Source organism: Athene noctua, chromosome 1 (assembly GCF_965140245.1).
Source record: "Athene noctua chromosome 1, bAthNoc1.hap1.1, whole genome shotgun sequence".
Lineage (NCBI taxonomy): Eukaryota > Metazoa > Chordata > Aves > Strigiformes > Strigidae > Athene > Athene noctua.
Window position 1 is genome coordinate 256,452,862 of NC_134037.1, and position 27,871 is coordinate 256,480,732.

Sequence of the window (27,871 nt, forward strand, 5' to 3'; positions counted from 1 at the left end):
GCAACACAAGAAAACATCTAGTTTAATTTTTTAACTGTTTTATACTCTGTTTTACATCTATTTTCTTTCAACATTCACTCCCTCTCTCTCCTCTCCCAGTTTCTCCATGATGTCTACAGAGCCAACAGAGTCAAAACAAAGACTGACCTACAGAGGGGAAAAAAACTCTTAATTAAAGCGTGATTTAACCTCACAAGATTCCATGAAGAGATAAAAATCAGATTCCAAAAAGGTTATTAGTTTCATAAAAGGATTAACTAGTAGATAACAGAAGAATAGCAAATTAATCAAACCTCAGGAAAAGAAAATAAGGATTTCCAGTGATTTTATTAAATTATTAACATTCTTGGTATAGAAGGCCTATCTAGGGTTAATTAAGGCCCCAAAAAATAATTTCTTTGGGCTGTTGGTAGTAGCAGAATTGATTTTAATCAGATCAGTCAATCAAAAAGAAAACACTCTGTTCCCTTCTGGGCACCTTCTCAGTCGGGATAGACGTGCTGCTTGGCCACTTTGTCTGGAAGGTATGTGTGTAGGGCACAAAAGTAAATACCCTCTTTTTGAGCAAAACTGCTTTAAGGATCCTTACCAACAGCAGGTCGTTCCTTCTACATATTCTACTGGCAACCTCACTACTGTTTCACAGAAAAAGATGACACAATGGACAGAAGCGTTAATAAAAATTAGATAGAAGAGCAAGACAGGGCACAGAAATTTCGGAGTTGCAGAGATGGGCAACATTCACTGGCCTTGGCATATGCTCAGTGTATTTTGGGAATGAGGGCAGGAAGAAGGGGAAAAAAATTCTCATATTAGGCTAGTACTCTAGCAGACAGCCTGGGATTGGACCAACACCAGTGGAAATTCATCCAGTATTTGACCTGTTCTCCTCCACCTCCAGCCCTTCTCAGGTAAGGGCCATTCACCCCTACCCTATCTGCACACCCCAAACCCAGCCCACAGCAGCTCGGTGAGAAGCAGCTCCAGAGGCTTCCCAAGAACCACCTTGAAATAGTTGCCTTTCCCTCCCCAAGTCATATTCTGTGCCCAGTTTGAGACAGTCCATTCCACAATATTTTTTGATAAACAACTCAAATCATCAGTTTTTCATCTATTTCAAAAGACTTAACACTCTTTTTCTAGTCTGTCAAACTAGTAGCTATTGTTTTGTTTGCATGTTCAGAGCTAATTTTCTCTTTAGACTCACAATGTTTTCATGATTACATTTGTGATCCGATTACACTGTTTACAAAATACCTGAAATATGCAAAAAAAGCTAACATGACAAATTAACTCAAACAGAAGCTTACTGAGGTTTTTCACATGGTGCGACTAACTTCTAAATGCCCTTATATTCAGAAACAGCAGACCAGCTATTCCAGCAGAAGTAGGGAATGGAGTTAGACTTGCCAACATACAATGCCCTTGCATTTTTTTTTTCCTCCTTTAGAACCCCAATGACAACATAATACACCATATTAAAGGCAGGTTTCAAATCTAGTTAGGAACTATGAATTAGTCACGCAGAAGATATATTAATGCTGTTAAGAGTGTGCCTTACATCCACAAGGGCCTGGAACACAAGGGGTCCCAAGGAACAGCAATGCCAGAAGCCAATGTAAACCTTCTCTAGAAAGGTAGGCAAGACATATAAGTTTGACTGAGAGTCATTCCAACACAACCCTACTGACTGAGAAGTCTATTTCTGGCAGGACATCAGTATTCAATGGTGAACTGTGCCAGATACTACAGACAGATGTTAACGTGACATTTCACCTACCAAAGACAGAAAGAAGCTATTACTAAGTCGAGTCCAAGCCTATTATTTTCTAGCTTTAAGCTCAAAGATCCAAAATGCCAACAGCTGATATCAAAACATTTTTGCTAGTTACTCAGTCCATTGGCTAACAAGGAATGAATAACATACATTGAAGAAGAGCTTAAAAGGAAAAACTTATCATTGATGAATCAAGATAGAGCACATACAAATTCCTTCACGTAGACAAAATGACGTTGTACTACCAAACAATCCATACTGTTTTAGTCTTTCACTAAAGTTGGAGCAGTCTGGATTGCAGTGACAGGTACTGGCCCAAATTCATGACACCTGTTTTATGCTTGCCTTTAATGCCGTGGACTCTGTTGTTGCTGATTTTCAGTCAGACCATCTTTAGAAGAAGGTTTTAACAGCACACATTGACTTTATCAGAAAGTTTCAATCTGGAGTGGAGGTCATCTGACTACAAGAACCAATATGCAATCCACAGGACTTACTAAAGGAAATAAAAGCGTGTCATTTTCTGTCCCGGGATGTGGAGGGGAGAGGGCAGGAAGGGGAAGCAAGATGTTAAACCACAGTACACTGCTGCAATCTTAACCACAGAAAACCCTTGCATGGTTAAATATAGCAAATCATTACCATGCCAGGTTTCTACCTCCACACTTTTCCTGCTGCAGAAGCAATGAGGCTGCAGGAAGGAGTCACTTCATTTACAGAGGGTTCATAGGTGTGGCTCATATAGAAACAAAGATTTAAGCTCCTCTCATCTGCACCAACTAAAATTTATCGTATGAGCAGACTTGAGAACATATCACAGAAAAGTTCCCTTGAAGACTTTCAGCCACTGTATCAGAGGCATGGTAGGCACAGATATTTTCTTGCCAGGTAAATGTCAAGCTTTTCATCGCGACACCAGCCAGCACTATAGCCAGCTCACCTAGGCAGCATCTGAAGTTTATTCTATGCTAGCACAGTATTTATTATTCCCCCTCTGGGAGCTGCATGTTACACGCAAGCATTCAGACACAGAAGATGTATTAAGTGTTTGCTTAAGCCAAGGAAGTCCAAATGAGTGTCTCCTGGATGCTAGTGCTGAGCAGACAGAACAGAGTAATTTATCCACTGTTTGTTCCATTTGAATCCAAGTCAGACTTGCAGAATAGTCCAATGTTCAGCAGCAGTCTGGTTTTTAACATTTTATCTGTAGGCATTTCAACAGGACTGTAAGTTTTCTAGGGGTTTTTGCAGGGATTTTGGGGTTAATGATGAAAAACAGAATACAAAATTATACTCAGATTACTAAATCACTTATACTTAGTTTTCAGCCTGCAAAGTGAACATTTCAAAAATAGATTTGCCAATCTATTAGAAAATTTTTTTAAAAATAACTATAATCCCCTCAATTACTCATGGAGCAGCACAGGAAGAGCTAACTACCAGAGTCACCTGGTATCTACCAGAGCTTGTAGCGTGACCTTAGCACTGCCCTTTGTCCATCCAGGCTGGCTCATGCAAACTGACAGAGGTAGTCCAGAGTTTAACATGTGCTGCCTGTGATGTCTTTATATTATTATTCATGAAGTAACCTCACGGCTGGTGCTGTGCCTGAGCTGGTAAATCCTCCTGAAACCCAAGGAACTGGAGACCATTGAGCAAATACAACCAATAGTCCTGCATGATCCAGCTCAACCCTGACTGTAACAACACTATGAGAAAATAAAAGCAGTCTGTACAGACCCACCCAAAAGTCTGCAACACATTCTCCAGCATCTCCAGAGTCACGGGTATTTATTTTACGTGGGATCTTCCAGTATTCTTATGCTGTCTATCTGTGTTATCCCAGAAAATGGACTGTCAACTACAAAGCTGTAGCTGTTCTGCTCTTTCACCTTGTGCAAGACTTCAAGAATCACACAAGCAAGCTGAAGCAAATTTTTCCAACACTCAAATGCTGAAAGCTGAAAATTCCTGAAGCTTGTTTAACAAACACTTCTGCAAACATGGTTACAGTTTTTCAGAAGCCTGATTAGTTTATAACCTGGGTTGACTGACTATAAATGCATGGGACTAGAATCACTGATCCCCAAGGATTCTTCTTGTTCTGTTCATAACTATAGGATTCACCTTGCCAAACCTTCACCATCTGAAGTGGATGAAAACTAGTTTGACAGTTATCTAGACTGCCTTTGTAACTGAGACACATAATGGTGATTCACTCAACTGACTGGGAAGAGATGACTGCTATGAAATAGAAACACGCATTTCAGGTGGATAGAAAAGTCAGTGTTGACTGTAACCACTTCGTTTTAGAAGGTATGCAGAAATATAAGGATTGTAACTACATCTTAAATGCATACACAAAATCACAAGGAGTAAAGGACGGAGGTGAAGGATAGACTGATTGTAGGAATAATTACGAGCACAGTACGGGAGAGAGGATCTTTCCTGCATAGAGAACAAAACGGTTTCCACAGTTCATTTAAATGCAGCAAATTTAACACTGAAGCTACTTTTACAGATGGAGCACATAGTTTACATATTGCTAGTAACACAGCATCTTTTTATGACCCATAGAGAACATGCTTTTCCTTTACACAAGACTGCTTCACAATCCGGCTACATCTTAAATGACAGCCTTCCCTTCATCCACTAGGTGGGTGACCTTGTCATAAAAAGATATCAAATTAGTTAAAGAAGAGTTTCCCTTTGTGAATCTGTGTTGACTCTGCATGATGACTTCACTGTTATTTAAATGCTTTTCAGTAGTACCCAGTATAATCTTCTCCATAATTTTTCCAGGAACTGAGGTTGGACTAACAGGTCTGTAGTTCCCTGGATCTTCCCTCACACCCTCTTGTAGACTAGAATAACAAAGGCCAGCTTCAGGGATCTCCTCAGACTCCCAAGACCTTTCACAGATGATCGAGAGGGGTCCTGCCGTAATATCTGCCAGCTCCTCCAGTACTCTGAGGCAAATTCCATCAGGCCCCATAGAATTACGAACGTTCAGCTGATACAGCTGGTCCCTAACAATTTCCAATGCCACAAATGGAAAGTCACTGTTCCCACAATCGTGCTCCTCCAACTCAGAGGACTGGGCAGCCCAAGGTCTGTAAGTATTAAAGACCAGACCTTAAAAGGCATTGAATGCCTCCACCTTTCCTTCATCCCTATTAGTGAGATGACCACCTTCAGCAAGTATCAGTCCAATATTTTTTTAGACCTCCTCTTCCTACTGACATACTTTAAAAAAGTGCTTCCTATTGGAAGATACAACACTGGCCACTTTCAACTCCAACTGAGCTTTTGGCCTTCATGTCTTGTACCTGAAGAAGTAAACCACAGCTCTGTAATCCTCCTGCAAAGCCTGACCTTGCTTCCAGAGATCATACGATTTCTTTTTACACTTGAGCACCACAAAGAGCCCCCTGTTCAGCCAAGATGGTCTTCTACCCCACTTACTTCACTTATGACACACTGGAATTGCCTGCTCCTGTGTTTATAAAAGGTGGTTCTTGACTTCATTAATATTGATTTAACTAAACACAGTTAAATCAACTCCAGGAACAACTTCTAGAATTAACATGTAATACCATAAATAGTAAGTGAAAAACAGAAATCTCCTTGAAAATATCAACAAAGTTATGATTGTCAGGGATACACCCTACACAATTCATTAATCTTCCTAGTGTAAAATAACAGGCTATTGGGGTGTGGCAGGTGCCCCCGCCCAGTGAGAGCAGAGCTTCTTGGCTGCCGAGGGGTGGCAGGTCGGGGCTGCCTTTGTTCTCAGGGCCTCACAGTATTTGGGGCCTTTGGCCAGTGGCAGCCGCTATTGACCACAGGTCAGATTGGGCCCGGGCGTAAGTGGAGTCCCCTGGGGGAGCCATTGGGAGCTCGTCCCCTGGAGCAGCAGCTGCGCTCGAGGACTCTCCCCTGGGGTCAGGACGCTGCCCAAGGAAACTCCTCGAGGGGCCTTGGGTCGGGACGCTGCCCGGAGCAGGTCCTCGGGGTTGAGAGCCCTCACTTGTCAGGTGAGTGTTAGAGCATTTTGGGTTGCCATTAAACTCTAGGGAGTGGGGCTTTGTTCTGCGTTTTGAGTTGTCGCTAAACCCTAGAAAGTTGTTCTGTTCTCCTCTCACAGACATTCGAATATGTCATTTATGGAGAGCTAGTTCATTTTTTTAATTTTTGGTGGTTGGTTGCTTATTTGAGAGCCTCCATAACATGGGGGTTTTTTTCCAAACTGGAGACTGAGTGTGTCAGGACAGACATAGCATGAGCCAGGTGATCCCATTCTCAAAAAGAAAAATTACTGTAAAGCACTGGTTAGAAATACTTTAACCCTGTGCTGAGCAAGATTTCCCAGCTCTTAGATCTCCCACTAAGATCCAAAGTCAACAAAAGATGCTATTTCCCATGAAAAACACTCCTCAGAGCCACCCGTCCTGAGCTACCTGTCATTCACAATGTTCCCACAATCACAGCACCTTTCAGATCAACTCCTGCACTCCCAGGCAACCTGAAACCATCAGTGTTTTCCCTCCCTCTCATGACTATAGCAGTAGCAGCCCTCAAAGCATGCAGCAAAACATGTTCAAATGTTTTCACACTGTTACTATAAAAACACGAATCTCAAACATTGGCTCTCACCAAGGCAGTTGCTGAAGTGCAATGGATTTTAACATCTTTGGGTTTAGAAACAAAAAGCCTTCCCATTAACTTCTACAACTTGGCTCCCTGTTTCACAGGAATAATCACTCTAGAGTAAAACTCCAAAATAATTTGTTTCCCTGCTAGCTCTCTACCAGATTACACCACAAAATACTCATGTAAGTGACCCAAACTTGAGCCATTTTTCACTAAAACATACCAAAGAAAAAAAAAAATTCCTCCCTCAATGTAACTCACGCTCTCAATTTCTTACCTGTAGCAAGTAAGACTAAAGCTTGCAAAAACTCTTGCTGTATTAAAACTTTCTTGACTTGTTTTGATCACCTACCCCCCCATACTGGTGATTTATAGGTTTCCCTAAAAATACAATGTCAAACTGAATAACCATTTTGAGAAAGGAAATTGTCACCTCAAGTTTAAACATACTATACTACTATACAGCATTATATACCAACAAATTTCTATTTGAATGAATAAACTTACAAAAATGCTGTATGTATTTACAGCATATACTTTTTATCATTACTGTGCTGCCATATTCTTCCTTTATAATGTATTTAAACTAATGGCATTCTACCTCAAGCAAATGACCCTAATAGCAACGGAATGTTTCATCAGGACAACATACATACAATCTAATTACACACTGTTCTTACACAAATGTTTCTGCCACTTCTAAGCAATGCATAGCAATACATTTGTTTCCAAGAACACTAAATATATGTATACATAGAGATGTTCTGATCTTCTCTAGAACATGGACTGTATCACTTTTTAAATGCACATGCTTTAAATATTTTCCTGAGAGCCCAGTACATTGAATTTTTTTGATGAAAAACACCCGAAGTTTTCAACTAAAAACATGTTGCAAATAGTCGCCCAGAGCAAGATTTTACAACCAAATTATAAAAGCCCTAAATTTCAAGTTTTATAATACCATCAGTGACACAGTCTTAACTGTAGCGACGAGACAGGCGCCGCTATAATGTTAACAGCCAGTAAGTAAACATTAATGCAGCCTAAGGGGGGAGTAGGGGGCAATCCCAGAAGGCAGAAGGGTCCCTTCAGAACTGCCACAGAACTTTTAGGGGGCTGTAGTTAAACTTTCTTTGGCTTAATTACTTACAAAGGGCAGGGGAAGGTAGGGAGGGTGGGGAAGCCAGGCAGTAAGACAATTAATTTCATTAAAACTGTAATTGTGTCCCTTCTTAAAGCTTTAGTTCTATGTCTTAAAACTCACTAATACCGTATTTTTTGAACAAGCATCCAACAAACTGAAGTTTGCCATTAGCAAACTTATTAGCAAAATTACTAGCATATTAGCAAAACACAATTTAAATGGTTTTGAAACATCAGCACATTCATAAAACACTTAAGAGAACATAATTATTTTCTTTGAAAGTCATCACAGAGGTCTTAAATACAAACTCTGAGCTATCAGACTTCCTTGTCTTAGAAATCACTAAGGTACAACTGATATAATCAGATTTCTAGCAATGGGCTGGCTTCAGCCAAGCCTCAAATCACATTTCAACAGCTTCATTCACAACAATTTTAACAAGTATATTCAGTTACTTCCTTGTCTTCTAACAGTCTCGGTGCTTCTAGAACAACGTAATACCATGTCTTTCAGTCTAAGCCACATACCTTCTCCTCTACTATATGCTCAATGCTTGTTGATAACATTGAATTATGCTGAAAAAATGACAGGAGACTGTAACTTTGAATTACAAACAGAGGCCAGAAGATGTAAGGAAATTAATCAATTTTCAAAATTATAACATTGCTTCTTATCAACAGTTTGAAACAACATCTACAGGAGTAAACAAGGAGCACACTGGTAAAACAACTCCATAGAGAGGTTAATAAAATGAATGTAAGGATTTCCTCAGGAAGCTTAATGAAATTAATGTAACTGAGTCATATCTGTATTTCTGAGAAGACACTAACACAGCTTTTAATGTCTAACACTACAAAACTAAATTCTGTGACAAAAGAATTGAACAATTTCTTTAATAGAAATGTAAAAAAGGTGAAACTGTAAAAAAAAAAATATTCTTTTAAATACACTTGTGAAAGTGCACCTGATAGAAGCTTATTTATTATCATGCAGCCACAGTTACTATGACAATATATACACAAAGAGTAATTCAAATGATGTCACAGCTAAATAAACAAAAATAATTAGAAAAACGTACATTCGAAAGAATCGCGTACATTTCTCCACGAAAAGAGAGTACTTTCCTTATTTGTAAGAATATTTTCTTGACATGTGAAAACATATAAGGCACCAGTAACACAATGTTTTTTGTTTCATTTCTCATTTTTCAACATCTCTGCCAGAGCCTTAAATACAGAGAAAAGAAATAACATGGCAGGACTAACACTAGCAACTATTAAAAAGATCAGTATTGTATGAGATAATGTACATTCAAAATCTGCTGAAGTTTAACTCCTGTGCCCTCTTGCATACCAGCGATGCAGCTAACACATGTCAGCTTGTCATTTATAAATTCTGCATTGGCCAGTAAGTATGCTTCCTTCTAATCCTAACAGGCAACCCACACTGCTTGAGACTACCAGAAAAAGGTAAAAATTCTGAGTTACTACTACAGAAATAAGGGACTAAAGGCATAGAATATGAATCTGCACATTACAAACATATAATTGAATGTTGATACATAAACATGGAAATTATAAGAATGTAGATAAGAAATAATTCTTATCAAACCACTACTTAATCATAATAATGTGACTAGTTCTCTTCTGGTAATCTCACAGAACATTTATAGACACACATACAAAAAAGTTTACAAGTGTTTTTATTCCTTGGCCCTTTCCACAGATCCTAATAAACTAGTCTTCACAGGAAGGATAACCATATTTTGTAATCACCAAACGGAATGCACACGGACATACTAACGTGCAATTTATAGCTTTATAGAAACGTAGCAGCATAATATAATGCAGATCATTTTCTGAGTGAGTTTGAAGTTTCTATGCAATGTCACCTCCCCTTCTCATTGCCAGTGCCTTGCAAATTTGCAGTTACGTATTACACAAACAACAATCAAACTAGCTTTGTAACACGTCAGAAAACATGCTCCTCCTCAGGATTATAATGCACCTCGACAAGCTATCCATCTCTTTTTCCCATTCTTCTGTAAGAATTATAAAATGTACAAGGCTGGCACACATGAACAGCAACACTTAGAAGAAAATCTGATTTACAAGCCTGCTGTTCCCAAGTTTAGGACTGACAGGGATGCTGTGCAAGCAAATGCCAGTGAGGTACTTAAAATAGGGTATCCACTTGGGAAGAGATTAAGTGATTAAGTTTGATGTTGCTGCCAGCTGCTAGTAGCAATTTGAAGGGCAAGAGATATGTTTATGAACTCAAATCAAGATTTTTTCCCACCTCTCTGATTTTTTCAGTACAATTTGTTGTAAACTACTCAGGAGACAACTGAAAATGCCACTGTGTCTCCATGTCAAACATCAGTTTCTTAAGAGACTACAAGTCTATTAAAATTTGTTTTTGCTTGTAACAGAAGCGAACAAGCAAACAGATGTGAAATCAGAAAATCATATTTCACCAAGTCTGTGATCAGCAGCATTTCACACATCACACATAGTTGGCATCTTATAACATACCAAACAATTTTTTATTTTAAAAAACGTAAACTACCCTCTGATGCCATTTAACATTTTCATTAACAATGATCCCACATTTTCAGCTGCATGTGTTCATTGCAATACCAAAGCTGCCTTTTTACATTTTATCTGATGCAATATAATGTGAAGTTTTAAGGCAAATTATCTTAGGTCACACATTTTGGATTCTGACAGAAAGAATAACAACCTTCCAGGAATTAGTATTTCAGCATTATATACTACATACATGCTGTACTTTTGTCATTTTCCCACACTTCTGTTTCAACTTTTATTTCTTTCAAATTTCAGATGCTAAATAGGAGGCTGGTAACATGTCCAAGCTTTCATACATTGCCACCAAGAATTATAGAAATACCCATTTGACATAAAATCTGCTTGCCTACTCTTTTTGCTCTACTTAAGCTTACTTAGCTTTGCAAGTTTTTCAAAGTTGTTCCACTGTTCCACAAAAACCTTGTATGGGTTTGGGCTCACAAGCAGTTTCAATTCTTGATTCACAAATACTCTGAAAGCTACAAAAACCTGCATAGATGGAAAACCAGCCTGATTTCTTCCACTTTAATGTTATCTAGAAATACTAGAGGTCTGACACACAAAATCCTCACGTTGTAACAGGTGTGTAGGAAAAGTTAAACTAGTGCTGTCACTAATCAAAGGGAGAAAATGCATTTGCTCTCACCGCAAAGCAAAACACTAATGCCAACAGCAGTGCTAGACTCTAAGGAACCAAAGTTCTACCAAAGTGTACCAACCCTTTTAGGAAGTAATTGCAGTAAAATGAAAATCAGACAGCTAGAAAAGACATTAAAAAGATAATTAACTTGTTTAGTTACTTTATTACTAGTATTTTCCTTGTAGTTACATTAAATGAAGAGATTTAGAAATGCTCTCACCTTTCCAGAACTTCTTACACATTGTCAGTCTCCAAAAGGAATGGATAATGCATTCTTTTAAAAGACAGAACTTTGACAATCTTACCTAAAGTTTAGGAATGAGGCCTGACAGCCAGTCAATAACATGATGTGTACATATTTGCAGTTATCTTTCAATGACTGCTGAAGGAAGTTTCGGATATTCATAGTAAGCAGAAGTGCAATCACATCATCCCTAGTGCCTCATCCCTCCCTCATCATCTTTTAAAGAGTAATCCCTTACATCACCCTTTTGTTACCTTCTCTGCTTTGAATAAAACCCACAAACTAGATGATAAAGGATCTCATTCCATATTACAGTAATAAAGCACTATAACTTTCACTACTGATACAAGCCACCAATATAAGTTGAATGTCAAAACATTAAAACTTTACAACTGAGGATTTCACCTGCCACCTTTCATGGCCACACTACAAATGGCAACTTTTGGCTATCCTTGGATCATTCAGAGCTTTCTACACCCCTCTTCATGCTTTCATAACAAACTTCCCATTGATAGCTGAATTTTGGCATCTTTCCTAAAGTGAAAGTCTTTGCTTTCTGTACCGTTACATTTTCATGCAATTCGGATTACTTCGGCACTTCCAGTCAGTTTTTTCCACCACATCCTATTACTGGTCTACCTTAACTAATGTCACGTTGTTAACTCAAGTCATCAGCAACTTTCATTAGCATGCTCCTTCTCTGTGACTAATTGCAAACATTATATCAATTATGTTTAAAAAAACCCCAACAGTTTCATTAGAAAATCCTAAACAACTGAGCTTCATCAGGCAAACCTAAACAACACAATTACCCATTAAACAAGAAAAACAAGCCACAAACAAGAAACTGAATGTCTGTAAAGTGTTTTTTCACAGTAGCTTTCTACATTTAAATCTAAGGCTGCCAAAGACACTATTTCAAATGAACCTTATTTCCAGCATTCTGAAATAAAACCACGGAATTTTCAAATGTTATTCATCAAACTAACTAAAACAAGAAATATTATTATATAAAACTGAAAATCCATAAACATAAACCATACCTGCTTTTCCTTTCGATGAGAATAGCCATATAAGAAGCAGGTAAAGCAGCACCAAAGCCAGGAGACCAAAAGTAGAATTTTCCAAGTATCTTCCTGAAAATGTAATTTGTACACATATTACATGCAAAGCAACTGAAACATATATAACACCATATTTTACCTTTATTATAAAATTACACACGCTTTATTAAGATTAATTTTGTCCTTTTACTTTAATCAAGACTTACAGCTAAATACTAATCATTGTATTTTCACAGCTGGATAGTTCTCATAAACATTAAACACCTGAAATACTTCATTAACGTATTCATTCCATTTAAAGGATTACTTTCCTTCAAAGAAAGCAGTGCTTTCAAGAGATGTTTCTGAAAAGTTGCAAATATTAATAGCAGAAAAACTTTCTAAAAGAACTTAGAGTTGCTTCTCTCTGTTACTTGTCCATATAAAGGAAGATGTGCCTTGTGGAATGTAAGGATGCAATCAGGTGAGCCAGAAATCAAACCAAATTAATATACATCATGCTCCAAAGAGATAGTCGACTAATGCTAAAAACCATAAACCACTCATTTACAGTAAGCAAAGGAATCAAGATGTACTTTACAACTGGAAGTGACAGTGACATCTCAGTTCTATTAAGGTGGAAAAGTTCTCATTTTTTGCAACAACATCTGGATTGCACTCAAAGAGTCCACACAATATCAAATTTCCCCCAACAACAGGAGTTGAAAAAAAGTTACAGAAACATTAAAGAAAATATTTCTATAAATTGGTCACACTCAAAGGAGGAAAACCAAAATGCATGAGACACAATGTCACCAACCACATTTGGTCTGTTCCAGACACCTGCACCTTCAAAATAATTTAGGTTGATCACAGAAGCAAAAGCAGCCAGGCAGTCATGAAGTTTGGTAGCATGACAACAAACATAGTTCAATTACACCAATGCTGCTCAGCTGATAAGCACTATCAGTTCAGGAAAACAGTGGTACAATGGAGTCCAACCTTCCAAAAACACAGTGAACAAAATACAACAAACATAATGGCAAACATACAGGGTACAAAAGGAAATTTTCTTAGATAAAATTTCATGTTGACAACTCAAAAGAGAGAACAAAGATAATTAATCAATACTATCTGATTAGCCCTCTTTCATTCTTGCTGTAAAAGGCATGAACAGCCTCATTTCATACTTCTCCTGCAAAAATAACATTACCAGTGAGCAATGCCAGCTTATGTTCATATGTGAAAAGAGAGCCAGTGTATCAGCAGTTAAGTGATGTAATGGCAATTACACACACTGTTCATTCCCACGGCTGCAAAAGGATAATTTCTCAGGATGACAATGCCAAATGCTGCAGGAGCTAAAGTTCATTATTAGGACTCTCTTGGAAAGCAATTACTGTATGAAGTTTCAGAGAAGCCATTTTAAACATCTTAATAAGTATGAACACATCTTACCAGACACACCTGTTAAGTAACAGAACAAATGTCTTTTCTGTGGGAAAGAAACAGGAATTTGCTCTTTTGGCATGGTTTAGAATCCCTCTACAATGCTTAAACGTTTGGTTCGATAAGATTTCAGAAACAAAAGTAACATATTTTACATAATAAAACCTACTGGAAATTAAAATGTGCAATCAGTAAGTGAAACAAACTTCTGCAAGTAAATAAAACCAAGCTTTTGTTATTATTTGCATGGTTATTTTCGCATAATCTATGGTTAGAAATTGGAATGAGAAATATGAGTTCTTTCAGGTTACGCATCTCATTCCTCTATGTACAACTGAATCCAAAACTCAGAGGCTGGTTGATATAAAAAGTTGGATCTAATTAAGCAAACTAATGCAAAGCTGTACATGAACAAACTTAATCACTCTAAGTTGCTAGACTAAAAAAAAAAAAATCACATCTTCATGAGGTTTTGCATTTAATAAACCCAAAAACCTAAAAAATCACACCTTTCATTTAAAGGATGTAATGCTTGTCAGCACTGGAGCCTAGCACTTCCGACTGAAGCCCAGACAGATGTAGTCTTCTGGATCTCACCAATGGAAGAGATTACACCCCCAGCTGGCCTGTCACACATCCATAACAAAGGATCATCACTCCCACTGCTCTGCCAACAGAGCAGTCTGTCATAGTCCCTAAGTCACTTCAAGGAAAAACAAAATAAAATTTTAAAAAGTCAGCTAAATTAGCTTGGTAAATCCCTTCTAGAATGAGAACATCTATCCACAACCTAAGTCACTGCTAATACTGGATTTAGATGTTTTTGAAATTCTGCCCACCTGTGAAATGATGACAATATTAAACAATGCCTGAAATTATTTTAATCGCACGTTCTTGAGTAGTTTTACATCCTTAAAAATATTTGTAGCTATTTCAATTTTGGTGGTTTTCCCTAGTACAAGAGCACCAACAAGACATACTAGAACAAGACAGACTTCTCACTGACAATTACATTTCTTTTAATTGTTACTGGATGACTAAGATGTATTTTCAGCACACACAGTGACTGAAGGTTCACTGGAACTCTGCTAAAGGTATAAACAGATGAAGTGGCCACTTCATCCAGGACCTACTATGTGCCTGCCAACATATCTCCTCCTTGGTACTACAAAAGAAGGAAACAGGCCACTCTTTCCAAACCAGGAATCGTGCAGATAAAATGAGTTAACATGTTCAGCTACTTTAATCTGTTGCTTTGGTCAAGAACTCCAGGAGAGTAAGATCAGTCAGCTTCACGGGGCTCACTGGATACTTCTGCTTCTGAGTTACTGCTGCTCCCACTATAATATACCTTCCAACCAAAAAAGATACAAAAACTGCAGCATGCATCCTATTATACAAATCTATCACATCCCATCTCTCATCACTATCTAGTATCAGATCTAGAGCATCTAGATCTCCACAGTCTCAATCTTTTTACATGCTTGCAAATCAAGTTCAGAAATATTTAGGCCAAAGGTATGCAGAACATCACAGAGGTGCTGATATTTCTTTGATGGATTAAAATGTACAATTCCGAATCCCATTCCGGGCTGGAAAATGACATACAATTACTTTTGCTCTCAGGGGCTACTGAAGGAGGTACACTGTATTACACAGCAATAAACTCAAGGAATTATACATGTTCAAACAAAACAGAAGCAAAGAAATACAAAAAAACCCCACACAAATCACTTAAAAAGAAGGAACGAAGTCTACATTTCCATCCTCCATCACCCCCCGCAAGAGCAGATGAGAGAAGCAAGTTTATACGGCTAAAACTGCAAGACAATGTTGATATTAAGTACATTCCAAGTGAAGGACTTGTCAACATTATGATCTTGGAGAAGCTCTTTTAAAAAAATTTTTTTAAAAAGGCATACAGTACTCAACTTGTAAAGATGTCATGTATTTATACAGGTTTCTGGCTTGTTCTCATTTTCTTTCCAAATAACACTTACTCAGCTCCTTGACCATTTAAGTACTGGACTGCCTTGTTCAAGGAACCTATCCATGACAACTCTCAAACACCTTCCTGATTAATAGTAGCTAGTGTAAAGCCCATTCCTGCGTAAGGATAGGATTGCTTTTTTTTTCCTCCCGATGCATTACTTTGCACTTTTCTCTCAAATTTCGTGATTTTAATCAACAGATCTTTCTGAAATGGATGAGAGTCAGTTTTAGATTTCTGTAACCTAAATAATCTCATACAATCACCCACACTACTCTTCATCCCTTTTACAGATTCTTTAGGTACATCCAAAACAAAGGACACAGCAGAAACATCACTGGCAACCTCTTCCTATCATGAAAACTGATTATTTACCTCTTGTTTTGTTTCATATATATTAACTACTTGCTAATCATTTACTAATTCCTGGAAGACAGAGGATCTTTCTTCTTGAAAAGTCATAGCAAGCAAGCTTGTCAAAGTCATTTGGGAACTTACATATAATGCACCAATCAGATCATCATCAGATACATATTCATCCTTCAAAGCACACTAGTAAATTTGGAAAGTATGACTTCTCTGATAATCAAGTTATCCATTGTTTTCCGAAATGTCATTTAATAGCTCTTATATATCCTGTTCGCTTAATTGTTGAGGCTCTGAATTTTATTCTGGTCAGAAAAGTTGCAAAATACTCCTTATAACTGGACATTCATATACCTCAACAGGCACAGTGCATAAGGCTGCCTAAACACTTTCTTCTTTTGCCTCTGGTAGTGATTTCAGTTCACCAGCTCCAATTAGCACCCCAGCCAACAGGCTGATATTTTACTTTTTATCTGCAAGTCCTGCAAACTGCAGGTGTTGGGCTGTCTGCAGAGACCCTACCAGCAGAGAATCTGCTGCAGGTGACAACTCTTCATGAGCATCTCTTTGTAATGGAAAACACATACACAATCTCCCGAGCTGTTGGTTGGTACTCAGCTGCCCAACTGTAAGAACAGTAGAGCAAGCATTTACATGTATGCCTTGTCACATTAAATTGTTAGTCATCCTTGGCATGGTTTTGTCCTGGGTGAACCTAAAGAACGGGTCAAGGGGACTTGGAGGGCACACAGACTAGGTACCATTTCCATCACCCAGCCTGCATCTGGCCATGCTGGTTTGGAGGTCAAAACAGCTTTACACAGCTATGTTCCACATAGGTGAAAGCGATGCCATACCAATCGGCTTCAGAGAAAAACACTAATCGTTTTCCTGCTTCATTTACTAGCACAGGCATAGTCACAGATCTGCTAGATGGCTAATAACCTCTGTTAGAGGAACAGCTGAAAACAACAAAAATTAAAACCACACCAGCTTAATTCAGAGAGTAACATCTAACTACAGCACTGAAATAAGGCACTACAGATTTGCACGGAAGGATAAGGAAGACCACTGTATAGCTCAGAGGAGTAAAGATAAATCAATATTAATACAACTTAGATTGCCAGAAAAATTCATATTCTTTAGAGCTCATTACTTGAAGATTCACTTTGAACTTTGCAAATGATTTACTTAAAAAGCTTTCCATGGCTCCTCAGCCAGCTCCTCCTCTTAGCCTTCTCCCTCAGCTTTGAAGCAAAGTTTAGAGGCCTCTAAACAGACCTAGAAGTAGGGCTTAATGGGTTTGATTAACTTAGAGGGGCTGTTGAGTGCACTGTCAGATAATATTCAAAAATTCATAGCTGCTATACGCTTTACATGACTATGTAAAACATCTCTTACATTAAATGCATTTAGATGTACAAGATCATCATATTCGTAAGCAGGAAAGTTTAATTTTTAACTATCCTGATAGTCACATGAAATACACACTGGAAACAACTCAAGAGTACAGAAGAGCCATTTATATTCATTTTTCAGAGCAAGTCTGTGTCTTACAGAACCCCAGAAGCTGTGCTGGGATTTCCTTCATTTGTGACCACAAATAAGGAAAGTACGAACTTAGATGGCTGGATAAAGTTTAGGATCATAAAAAGCCATCACAGCCCCTTCAGCAGGAAAATAGAAACAAACATCAAATTACGTCAATTCTGTCTAGGAGAGAAAGATTAGGCCTTCTCAGTTCCCCTCTAAAATATATTTTAATTTCCTGCAACAACAAATTTTAAATCAGTAAAACAGAAAAAAGGAAGCAAAGTGAGTATATTGACTTGTTTACTGATTTAAAGGATTACAAAAAGGATTAGGAAAAAAAAAGGCAACCCAATTCAAGTGGTAAGACCAGAAATCAAGATGACGGCATGGCTGTTGTTTTTCTTACTCCTACCCATTACAAACAAGCCTATTATAAAAAAAGACAAATTATTATATAAACTGAGAAGCTGCATAAAAACAGCTTTCCTATTACATTTCATTGTTAGGACAGTATACCAACCTTAGAATGCAAAAGCAAGCAATATATAAGGTCCCATTTGCAGTCAGAAAGGAAGTTGATTGCAAGATCTCAGGTAGCAGTTTGTGCAAGTAATAGTCAAGTTTTCGTTTCCTGAGAATAGCTGCAATCTGAGGGAGGAGGGAAGAAAAAAAGGGGTGACAAACTTTAATTCAGTTAGGCTCTTTTTTGCACATTGTAAAGAAAAATAAAAAAGGAGAACGAGACATGCCTATTTAAGTAGTAAATCAAAGGCTCTTAAATTTGCTGGGTTTATGAACAATACCACAAAGATTTCCTTTGAACTTGCTCCAGCTGTTACAATATTTATACCAAGAAATACATCAAGCAATCCTAAATGGGAAGTATAGGAGGAATTTTATTACCTTGTTACCGTTGGCCATAATAGTCAAAAACGTTGTCTGCCAGATAACACAACTTTTAAGATATGATAAATTTACATTGAGTTTTGTCTTCCAGACAGTTGGACTATCACATAATTAAGGTCAGAATGTCACTAAAGGAATCCAAATACAGGCCTTACACAGTGTCTATGAAGTGATGATGTATTTCTAAAGGTTCTCTACTCCAATTAACCAACTGCAAGTCCTCCAAAAAATGTTCACCGTCTGCTGGAAGATCAACACATTCCTGACAAATTTTACAGAAATATTATGTTATCTCTAAAATACTGCCTATAGCAGAAACCAGGCTGGATCTAAAAAATAAATGTTCTTTTTGGTCAGTGTAATGTATGTCCCATGTTTTACAAAAAACAGTTATTTAATGACTCAAACACTGAAGGTCCTCAAACTCTTTTTTGTCCACAGAAATTCTGCAAATATCTAATGGGAAGTGTAGAGAACCAGGCTCAGAGGTGCACAGGGGTAAAACAAGAGACAACAGACAAGTTCAAGCATGTGAAACTCAGATCAGACCTAAGGAAGAAAAATTTTCACTTGAGGGTGGCTGAATATTGGAGCAGGTTCCCCAAAATAGTCGTGGACTCTCCATCACTGGAGATCCTTAAAACTCAACTAGAAAATGCCCCAAGCAACCTCATCCAACTGGCCCTGCTTTGAGCAAGTAGCTAGGACCACATGGCCTCCCAAGGTCCCTCCAACCTGCATTCTTCTATGATTCCACGAAATTAGACTTTGGGTGCACCATGACATAGTTTTTATTGTCCTTTTTAATAGCATTATTATCTTTATCTGCACTGATCTCCCAGGGAGTCTCAGAACTGGCAGGAGGTTTTGGTCAATGCTTAGAATTAGAGAAGTCCCGAAGAGAGCAAGCTTCGTACTGCTGGTACTGATGAGAACAACAGAAGACGTCCTGTCGAACTGGTATTGGCAACATCTCTCGAAGTCTCAGTTCCTCAATTTGAAAACACAGGAGAGGGAGCTGTTCTGAAACACTGTCCACTCGTACTGAATAGCAAGTAGATACTTTAGATTCAGAGGTGGGCCGAGGGTTCCGTTAACACTAACCACAGGAAAGTTCTGCCAAAATCTGTTTCCAAAATGAAGCTTGAACCAAGGATTAAGGAGAAATACATGCATGAACAGACTTCTGAAAACAGATTTACACATTACTTAATCAAGTGTCAAGACTGCTTAAACCATAATAGGTTAAGCAATAATGCAATCCAGATAATCTTTCTGATGAAGGAAAGTCTTAACGTAGTCTAAACGCTGGATCACTAGTTGCTACCTCCTCAGCTATTTCTAGCCTAATGTACAAAGGTCATGAACATTTGGAACAAAATATTTTTTTGTTTGTTTTAAGAATACAGACCTTAAACCTGAAGTGTGAAGCCTTGCTTCCTCAGACCAAAGCGTCAGAAGTGAAACAGCAAAGATTGGTATCTTATAAGTTAATGTCACATCTAAGTAAAAAATTTATTACTGTAGCTTCTCCAACAAGTTTGAGACTAATCTGAATTTCTGCTTTCCTTTCTCTTTATTGTTCTATTCCCAAGCGAAAAATAAAACAGAACCAAGGATGACACACAAACCAGTCCAAAGAAACACTGAAACATTGCTCACAATAACTGAAAGAGCTGTATGTGTAAGGGCAATGGAGCTCAACGCACGCCCACCAAGAAAAAAAAAAAAAAAAAAACAAACAAATAATGCTTATAATTTTCGAAGTTCTTTATAGACATCAACTAAGCTAAATATCATGTACAGCTGCAAACAGGCAAAAGCAGACTATGGAGCAGGCTCTCTTCCTCTCCTCCACCACCAATGGTGCGATTACATGGAAAAAATAACGAGACACTTCTGGACACCACTTTGCTCTCCCTTTCAGTTCCACACACTTCTGAAAAGTACTATTAAAGTTGAGGTTGGCAAGACAAAAAGATTATGAAATCTGTCAGATTGCAGCAGTTCCTGGTTTCTACTGGGATATACTTCACCCAAGTGAGCTGGGAGGACACTGTGATGAAGGCCAAATTCTTACAATAAATGGCACTGCTGAAGGCTTTGCAGCATCCATCGGTAGCAGATAGCAGCATGGAAGGAGAAAGCATCAGGACATCCAGTAGATACTTCCTTGGCAAACTATTAATCTCCATGAAGATGCCAACAGATGTAGCAGAAGGTCTGTAAATTAACTGAGACTCCCTGAGGAGTCTGACAGACAGAATTAACATCTCATTGACATTATGGTCTCAGCTCTCTCTCCAGCCATAAAAGGATCATACAAATCCTAGGACATATTTATTTAGGCACCTCAGGGTGGTCTGTATCAGGACCTTAGTGGCAATAGCTGTAAAATTTAGTTTGGGGTGTTATTCACTACAAGAATGAAGGACTGCAATTCTGATTCAGCTCACTGATCTAAACAGTTGACTATCGTGTCTCCAGGAATGGACAAAACCAGCTCCATACCTCCCCTTACTCTTGTCACCCTTCTCTATAATTTCCCAGTTTCAGTCTGAGACAGAGTGACAAGAATTTTATAAAATAAAATTCTTCAGTGCTTACCAATTATTGTAGATTTCCAGATTTAGTAAAATGGTCTGGCATGTCCACAACACAAGTGAAGCACTGCTGTGTGAGATCGCGCCACAAGTGATACCCAGACGCAATGCTGCCTCCCCTCAGTTCCATGCTGCCTGTGCTGCCTCACCTCACCCCCTAACCCAGCAGTTTAGCCATAATCCAGAGAACAGAAACAACTCACTCCTCCATTTCTGAAGCCATGCTGTTTTCCCTGCTTTTTACCCTTTATGAGAAGGTGAAGACTGTCCAAAAAACATCTGGAAACAGGGAGAGCAGACCCCACTGAATACCAGTGGATTATGACCCAGGTTTCACTTACAACTTCTCCAGGCAGACCACAGCAGTGCAGTCTTATCTACCTCAGAGAGAAGAATGCTCCAACATATCCTTTGACTAAGAGTGGCTTAGGATCAGATCTGCTGCAACTTCCTACTCTGGCTTTCCATAAAACACTGAGTCACTCTTAAATTAAATCTCTTCTTTTCAAGGCATCTGGCCTTAAGATATTTAGAAGGGCTACACAACTCTCTAGAAAAAAGACTGTAATTAACAACTCCACCCTTCAATGGAATTTACATTTAACCAAGACAACCCTTTCCTGTAAAGTACCACCTTTCCTTTTTTTTAAAAAAAAATACCAATACAACTTGAATAAAGTTTCATAGGTACTAAGAGCTATCACCGACTGCACCATTTTCCACTCCTAATAGAAGGCACATGGCTTTCACTTCTTGTTTACACATATACCGTATATCACCAATTAAAAAAAAACAACACCAAACTATGACAAAACTGTAAAATCAAAATGTCACCCTGTACACACATTTCTCCAGGAAAGAGACTACAAAGGGAATAAAAGACCTAATGTAACCCATGTCCACAGTATATTCAACATACTATAACAACTCTTACCACGTAAACCAATATGCCTGTCACTGACATTTAAAGTCACAACTAGATAATGGCACTTTCTCAAGCGCATTTGCTACTCTGCAGGTAAAGAATACCCAGGTTTGAAATACATACCTAATATTACCTAACAATTTATTTATTTATTCACCAAGAAAAATTCCAAAAATTAAGCATTTGACTCAGGATACTGTATAACCACTCCTTGTAACTTAATTTGCAAGAATTCCAAGATACCTGGAAAGTAATGAAGAAAACCCACATTTCAAAAACTAAAACTGATGTTTTCCTCTCACCACAATTTAAGTTTTCTTACACTATGGCATTTCATGCACTAAAAAGAAACTTTAACTAGTAGTACAGTCTGACGGTGCAGTCTTTATTTGGCCTGTGTAAGCATTAAACAAAGACTTAAGTACTCGTTACCAACAGTCCATACCAACAGCTGAGCTGTTTGCCTGTAACAGCCCTTCCTGCCATTCAACTCCCATTTCTTCTCTCAAAACGAGCAGAGCTCAAGCCACCAGAGCTCCAGAAACAGAATAGAGTCCAGCTTGGGAACATATTTACATTCACATCTTCTAATAAAACCTGTCTTTGCCAGTCTCCTATAAGAAATACTTTTCTAGATGCCCAAACACTCAACAACTCAGAGCAAAAGGGAATTTAAAACAAACAATGCTCTGCCACAGGTAAATGGCCTAAGAACGTCCAAAAGTTTTAGAACTTTCTAATTTCTGTCTATTCACATCCACAAGTTTTAGCTCTTGATCTCCCTTCAGTCCAACAGTCTGCAGAAAATACAGATATACTGCAGAAAAACAAATTAATCACAGTTAGAGGAAAGAAAACCATCAATGGGGGGAAAAAAGGATTAAGCAAAAAGAATCCTAGATATTTCATCATCAAAAACATAAACAGCAGAGGTAGGAAAAAAGATAACAGAGAACATTTCAGGAAAAAAGCTGAAAATAACAGATTAAATTCTAAAAAGGTTCAGATATGTTAAAATATTAGGAAATGAATAGTCAGAAAATTTTCAAGCATTCAAATACCCTAATAGAGCCATTGAAGGACGTTTTAATATTCTAAATGCCTATTGCTACTTTTCCAGTGATTTGCAAACCCATAAGGCAAAATTCCAACCCTCTCCTACATATACAAGAGTAGACTTTTTTTTACCTACATGACAGTCAAGTAACACATATGTAACCAGATGCTAAAATTTTAAGGAAGTAAAAAAAAAATCTCATAGCAACAAGTCTAAAGAATTAGTAGCACAAGTGGAGACAGTTTAAGAAAATTATCATTATATTTATTTCTGTATTTGATTCATCCATGTGTAGGGAGAGGCGCTCGGAAGACCTCGCGATGTACGGGAAGAATAGGGAACCAATCAAACATGCCAAAGAAGAATGTTACCAAAACACAGCCGTGCTTAAGGTGGATCCCTTTAAGGAGCATATATAAAGCAACGGGGCAGCTAATAAGTTGAACAAGTAGCAACCATCATACTGGTGTCTGTGCTTTTGTTCCCGCGAAGATTTTAACCTCCTGCAAGGGTTAGCTGTGATCTGAGCGCCACATTTCTGTGGACTGGCAGGTAGAAAAAGACAGCTAATACCTTACCACAACATGCGTGTACAAGTTATACTTCACAACTAAAACCCAGAAAAGACTATCTGTGTATCACTGGATATTATAATCATGAGGGTAAGCATATGTGCATCTGGATGAATCTTAGACAGATCACTTTAGTCCTCAGACAATGAAACTTTTGCGTGCTACAGAAAAGACCAATACATTACTCTTTAGTAACACTTCCAAGTGAGAAATTGATTTGATGAAATATACCCTGATTGTCCTTGTGTGACATCTGTGCCCTACATACACACAGAAGAGGGTGGAATTAAACACCTGCCAGCCTCACTTCCAGAGAAAATATTTCTGGCCTCAAACACAACTAGTTTGGTACTAGGCATGTGTTCAGGTAAAGCCTCTTGATTAAGCTAAGTCAAGCACGGGAGAAAGATTTCCTTTCCACACCTGAAGACTGATCCAGCACTGCTCAATGTCCCATGACCACCTGTGGGAAAACTGGAAACAGAAAGACTCTGACTTATGTTTAAGAAAAGTAATTCCTTTCTTCAATTCTGCACACAACTGTTTAAAACTTGAAATGTAAAATTGAGTTATGCTTTAATGCAGGCCTGGCAATGTTAGAAGGCTTTTGAAGGCAACCCCACACCCTCATTACTTATAAACAAAGAGAACAAACAGCAGGACTAACACATAACAGGTATCACAGCAAGAGATGTGACCACAAACCCATCCTCCAAAATTCTTGAATATACAAGCACCATAACGATTCTCTAAACAGCTGATTATCTTTTATGCACCTAGCCCAGACTGGAAGATTTCTCCTTCTCCTGTTCATCAACCCAACGTAAACTGACAACAGATTCACCCTCCAATGGTAATTGCCACATTTCCCCTCCAGTTTAAAGCAAGCTCTGATTTAACTCTCACTGAAACACTTTGGCCATTATCATCTTGAAACAGAGAGAGAGAAAACATTCTTATATATAAAAAACTCTATTTCATTCATTCAAAAAAAAAGTTGCTATGAAATTATATTTAGCATAGGTGGAAAAAAATGAGAGACAAGCTACTACATCTCCAAGACTGTTTGAATGTGACTAGAAATGAAAGGAGAAGGAAGAAATGTGGCTTTTAGACCTTAATGTAAGTACAATATACAGAGGGGGAGTTGGAAGGAGGAGATCACCCCTCAAAATCAAATGCAAACGCTCCTGAAGTAATAGACTGGTCACTCTAAGAACAAACATTGTTAATGATTTGAACTCTAAGGCCTACTGTTATTTTATGTCTGAAGTATTAAAAACAACCTACTCAGTAAAAATAAATCGATAGAAAACATATTTTCTAGCATTAACTACAGAATTCACACAACTGCATTTTGACTCTCCAACATGAAAACGTAATTATGAAAAATCAGTCCACCAGATTTAGGATACCATCTGTTTGTCAAAAAGTATCACTGAAGTTCTTTCTTTTTTTTAATTTAGTCTTCATATACAAGCTTTAAGCCCTATAGAACTAAGAAATCAGAACTGATTTATTCTGTCTTAACTGTGGAAGGAATATAAGCACTTCCAACACAACCCTTAAAACACAGCTACACAGCGTAGCCCAAGGCTTTGAGCTAGGCTGTCAGTGTGTTCCAGCAGAAAAGGAACATGAGACCCAGAAACGACCTTTCCCATGATCAGAGGCACCAGTCAGGCCTGATTACTTTAACGATAGGTCATGTAACGCCTACAAGTAATCATCATCCAACCACAATAACCTGAGCTTCACCTCCAGTATCCTCAGTCTTCACCTATGTCCCTGAACTACAGATTCCACAGGAGGCATCACCACAAAGGATGATTTCATTTAATGAATACGCTAATTGTCTGACTAGTGTACACAGTCTGACAGGTTACATGGCAGGATAAAAAACTACTGACCTTGCACCAACCTTGCCGTTGTCTGTACATCATTTTTACTCACCCTCCACCACCAAACCACCACTTCCTAAGTCTGTATAAAATTTATGTCTTTAGGAACACTACCCCTCCATCCAATTTTAGTGAAATTAGCCAACACATACAGCACTGATTGATGGAAACTGAAAACAAGCAGAAACATCTCTATCTCATTCCTTCACACAATATCCAACTAAAATCATACACATCATAACAAACTTTTACTTAAAAACAGAAAAAAAAAAAAGGGAAAAAAAAAAAGCTACAGAAATATTCAGACACATAGTCAAATCTCCAGGAAGGAGAGTTCAATGACATTTAGAAGAGTGACTATCTGGCATATTTAGGCACCTTTAAAATGCAAATTTAGAAATTATCAATAATGCTGTGTAGATGGCTTATATTATATATACACTGCAAGTCATTAAAAAGCCAAGGAAAATTTTGTAACTAAGTCATATGTGCATGCTAAAAGCAAAGCAATTCCCAGTATTTAAACCAGTTAAGAAAATACCTCAGGTTACTCAAGCAGTAGGCACAGCTAGACTGATGTCAGATTTATTTCATAATTACATTCATTTATATGTATTTTTATAACAATTTGCAATTTTGTATTAATTTTACAAGAAGATTATTCATTTGCTTAATAAAAATTATTTTTAAACTCCTTGGAGTAACTTAATCTCTAAATGCCCTCAGGTAACGCTTGAGTTTTGAAAGACAATGATGTTCAAATCAGCAATTTGTTTCTCATGCCTCCTCTTAAACATTCAGATTCGTTGTTCCTCAATTAGCTGGTCCCTCCCCGATTTCACAAATTACAAAACCTGTCTCCCAGATTTTTTCATTTCGTAAGTCAGTTCCTGCAATACTCTGAGGAAGACTGTGTGTCTCCTGCTCTCTGACTTCTCTGTCCCTTGTGAGATGTTATACGCAGACCACCTTCAGGGGGTTGGATTGTTTTGGTTTGGCTTTTTTAAAATTTTCCATATCATCCACCCAACTAAAAAAAGAAATGAACAGCACTTGTGTACTCTTTGAATAACATCTAAATTACCTTCAGTCCCAGCATTACTCTCATTCCATGGCAACTATCTTCACCACTTGTTTCCCTCGCGCTGAAATGAGTAGAGGGCTATTTTTCATGCAGGCTCTAGGTTACTCCTTGCATCTTCAAGCACAAATTCTTCAGCCTACCTGAATATATTAACTGATTCTTTTAAAATTCTCATTATCTGTGCAAGAGACTATTTTTGTTTATTTTTGATTTTTGAAAGAATTTTACTGGCCTGGCACGAAAGCCACCTGAAGGAAGCAGAATGATTACAGCCTCGAATGAAGACGTTGAAGCCAGGTTCTTCCTTTAGTAACATTTAAGCTAATTTTAGTCATATTTAATCCATTTTACAGAAGAATCTAAAGGCAAGAACACACTGACCTACATGTCATTCATACCACAGCACAGAGATACAGGACGCTACACAGCACTAAGATGATCAGATATCCCAACACAACACAATCACGCACCACCATCACCAGGGCCTGACAGAAGGCAGTTTCTTGACGGCTCACCCAGAGATCCAAGCTGGCATACAGAAGCATATTCAAGGGTAACGCGAACATTCTTCTTAGTCTCCACCCTCTTTCCAAATACACAATGGTTCACAGAACAAACAAAAAAATCACATTTTCATATACTGAGCAATTCTGGACTATTTTACAATACAATCTGGCCAGCACAGCCTTCTCACACACCTCAGAAAGATGACACGTGATGACTATGTCTACACTGGCAGATAAGACAGGATCTGGTTTAGTGTTAGCTGACTCCCCATCTTTGCTTAGGACTAGTCCAAACACCAATCCCTAAGAGAAACCGCATGTGAAGTGAGCCTGAAGCAGCAGTGGCACAGTCAGTGTGCACCATCCATCCTGGGGACCGAGCCCTGACCCTGTCCTACAGGTATGCACACGCAGCCAGGGGAGTGATGCAACACTCACAGCTCATCCCGCCTCACCTCAATTTTCGGCTGCTGATTCTGTCTTCCGTGCAACAGTTTTCAAAATAATTTATTAGTGCTATAATTAGGTTTGTTCTTGTTATTACCTCGTGTCAATCGGTAATTTATCTGTGAAGAGACCTGCCAACTGCCACGTGCATGACAACCTGGCCCATGCTGTACTAGTACCAATGTCCCCCTCACATTTATACAAGAAAAAACACGTTATACTTGTACAATCACTGATAGCATTTGTGTCCTTAACAATATTATATACAGTGCCATCCTAGGGAGCTTACAAAATAAATAATGCAGATTAAGGGAAAGAATACAGATACTCAGAGGTCAGAAGGCCTAGAAAGACAACTGCACTGTAATTGTAAATAGGAAAAAACTTTTGACACAGAAAGAAGGAACTGGCATCTAAGAACCTGAAGGCTATTACAAGCACAG

The 27,871-nt window shown here is 38.2% G+C and overlaps 1 protein-coding gene across 2 annotated transcripts in view; it reads right to left on the reverse strand.

Annotated features, from left to right (window-relative positions):
• The window catches only part of TMEM135 (transmembrane protein 135), a 186,376-nt gene that overhangs the window by 153,181 nt on the left and 5,324 nt on the right, over positions 1 to 27,871 (reverse strand). For both annotated transcript variants that reach the window (XM_074917568.1, XM_074917559.1), the window contains exons 2-3: positions 17,948 to 18,075; positions 12,090 to 12,182 (exon numbers count right to left, since the gene is read on the reverse strand). In XM_074917568.1, coding sequence (XP_074773669.1) covers positions 12,090 to 12,182; positions 17,948 to 18,075 — 221 coding nt within the window. The remainder of the gene's footprint in view (positions 1 to 12,089; positions 12,183 to 17,947; positions 18,076 to 27,871) is intronic.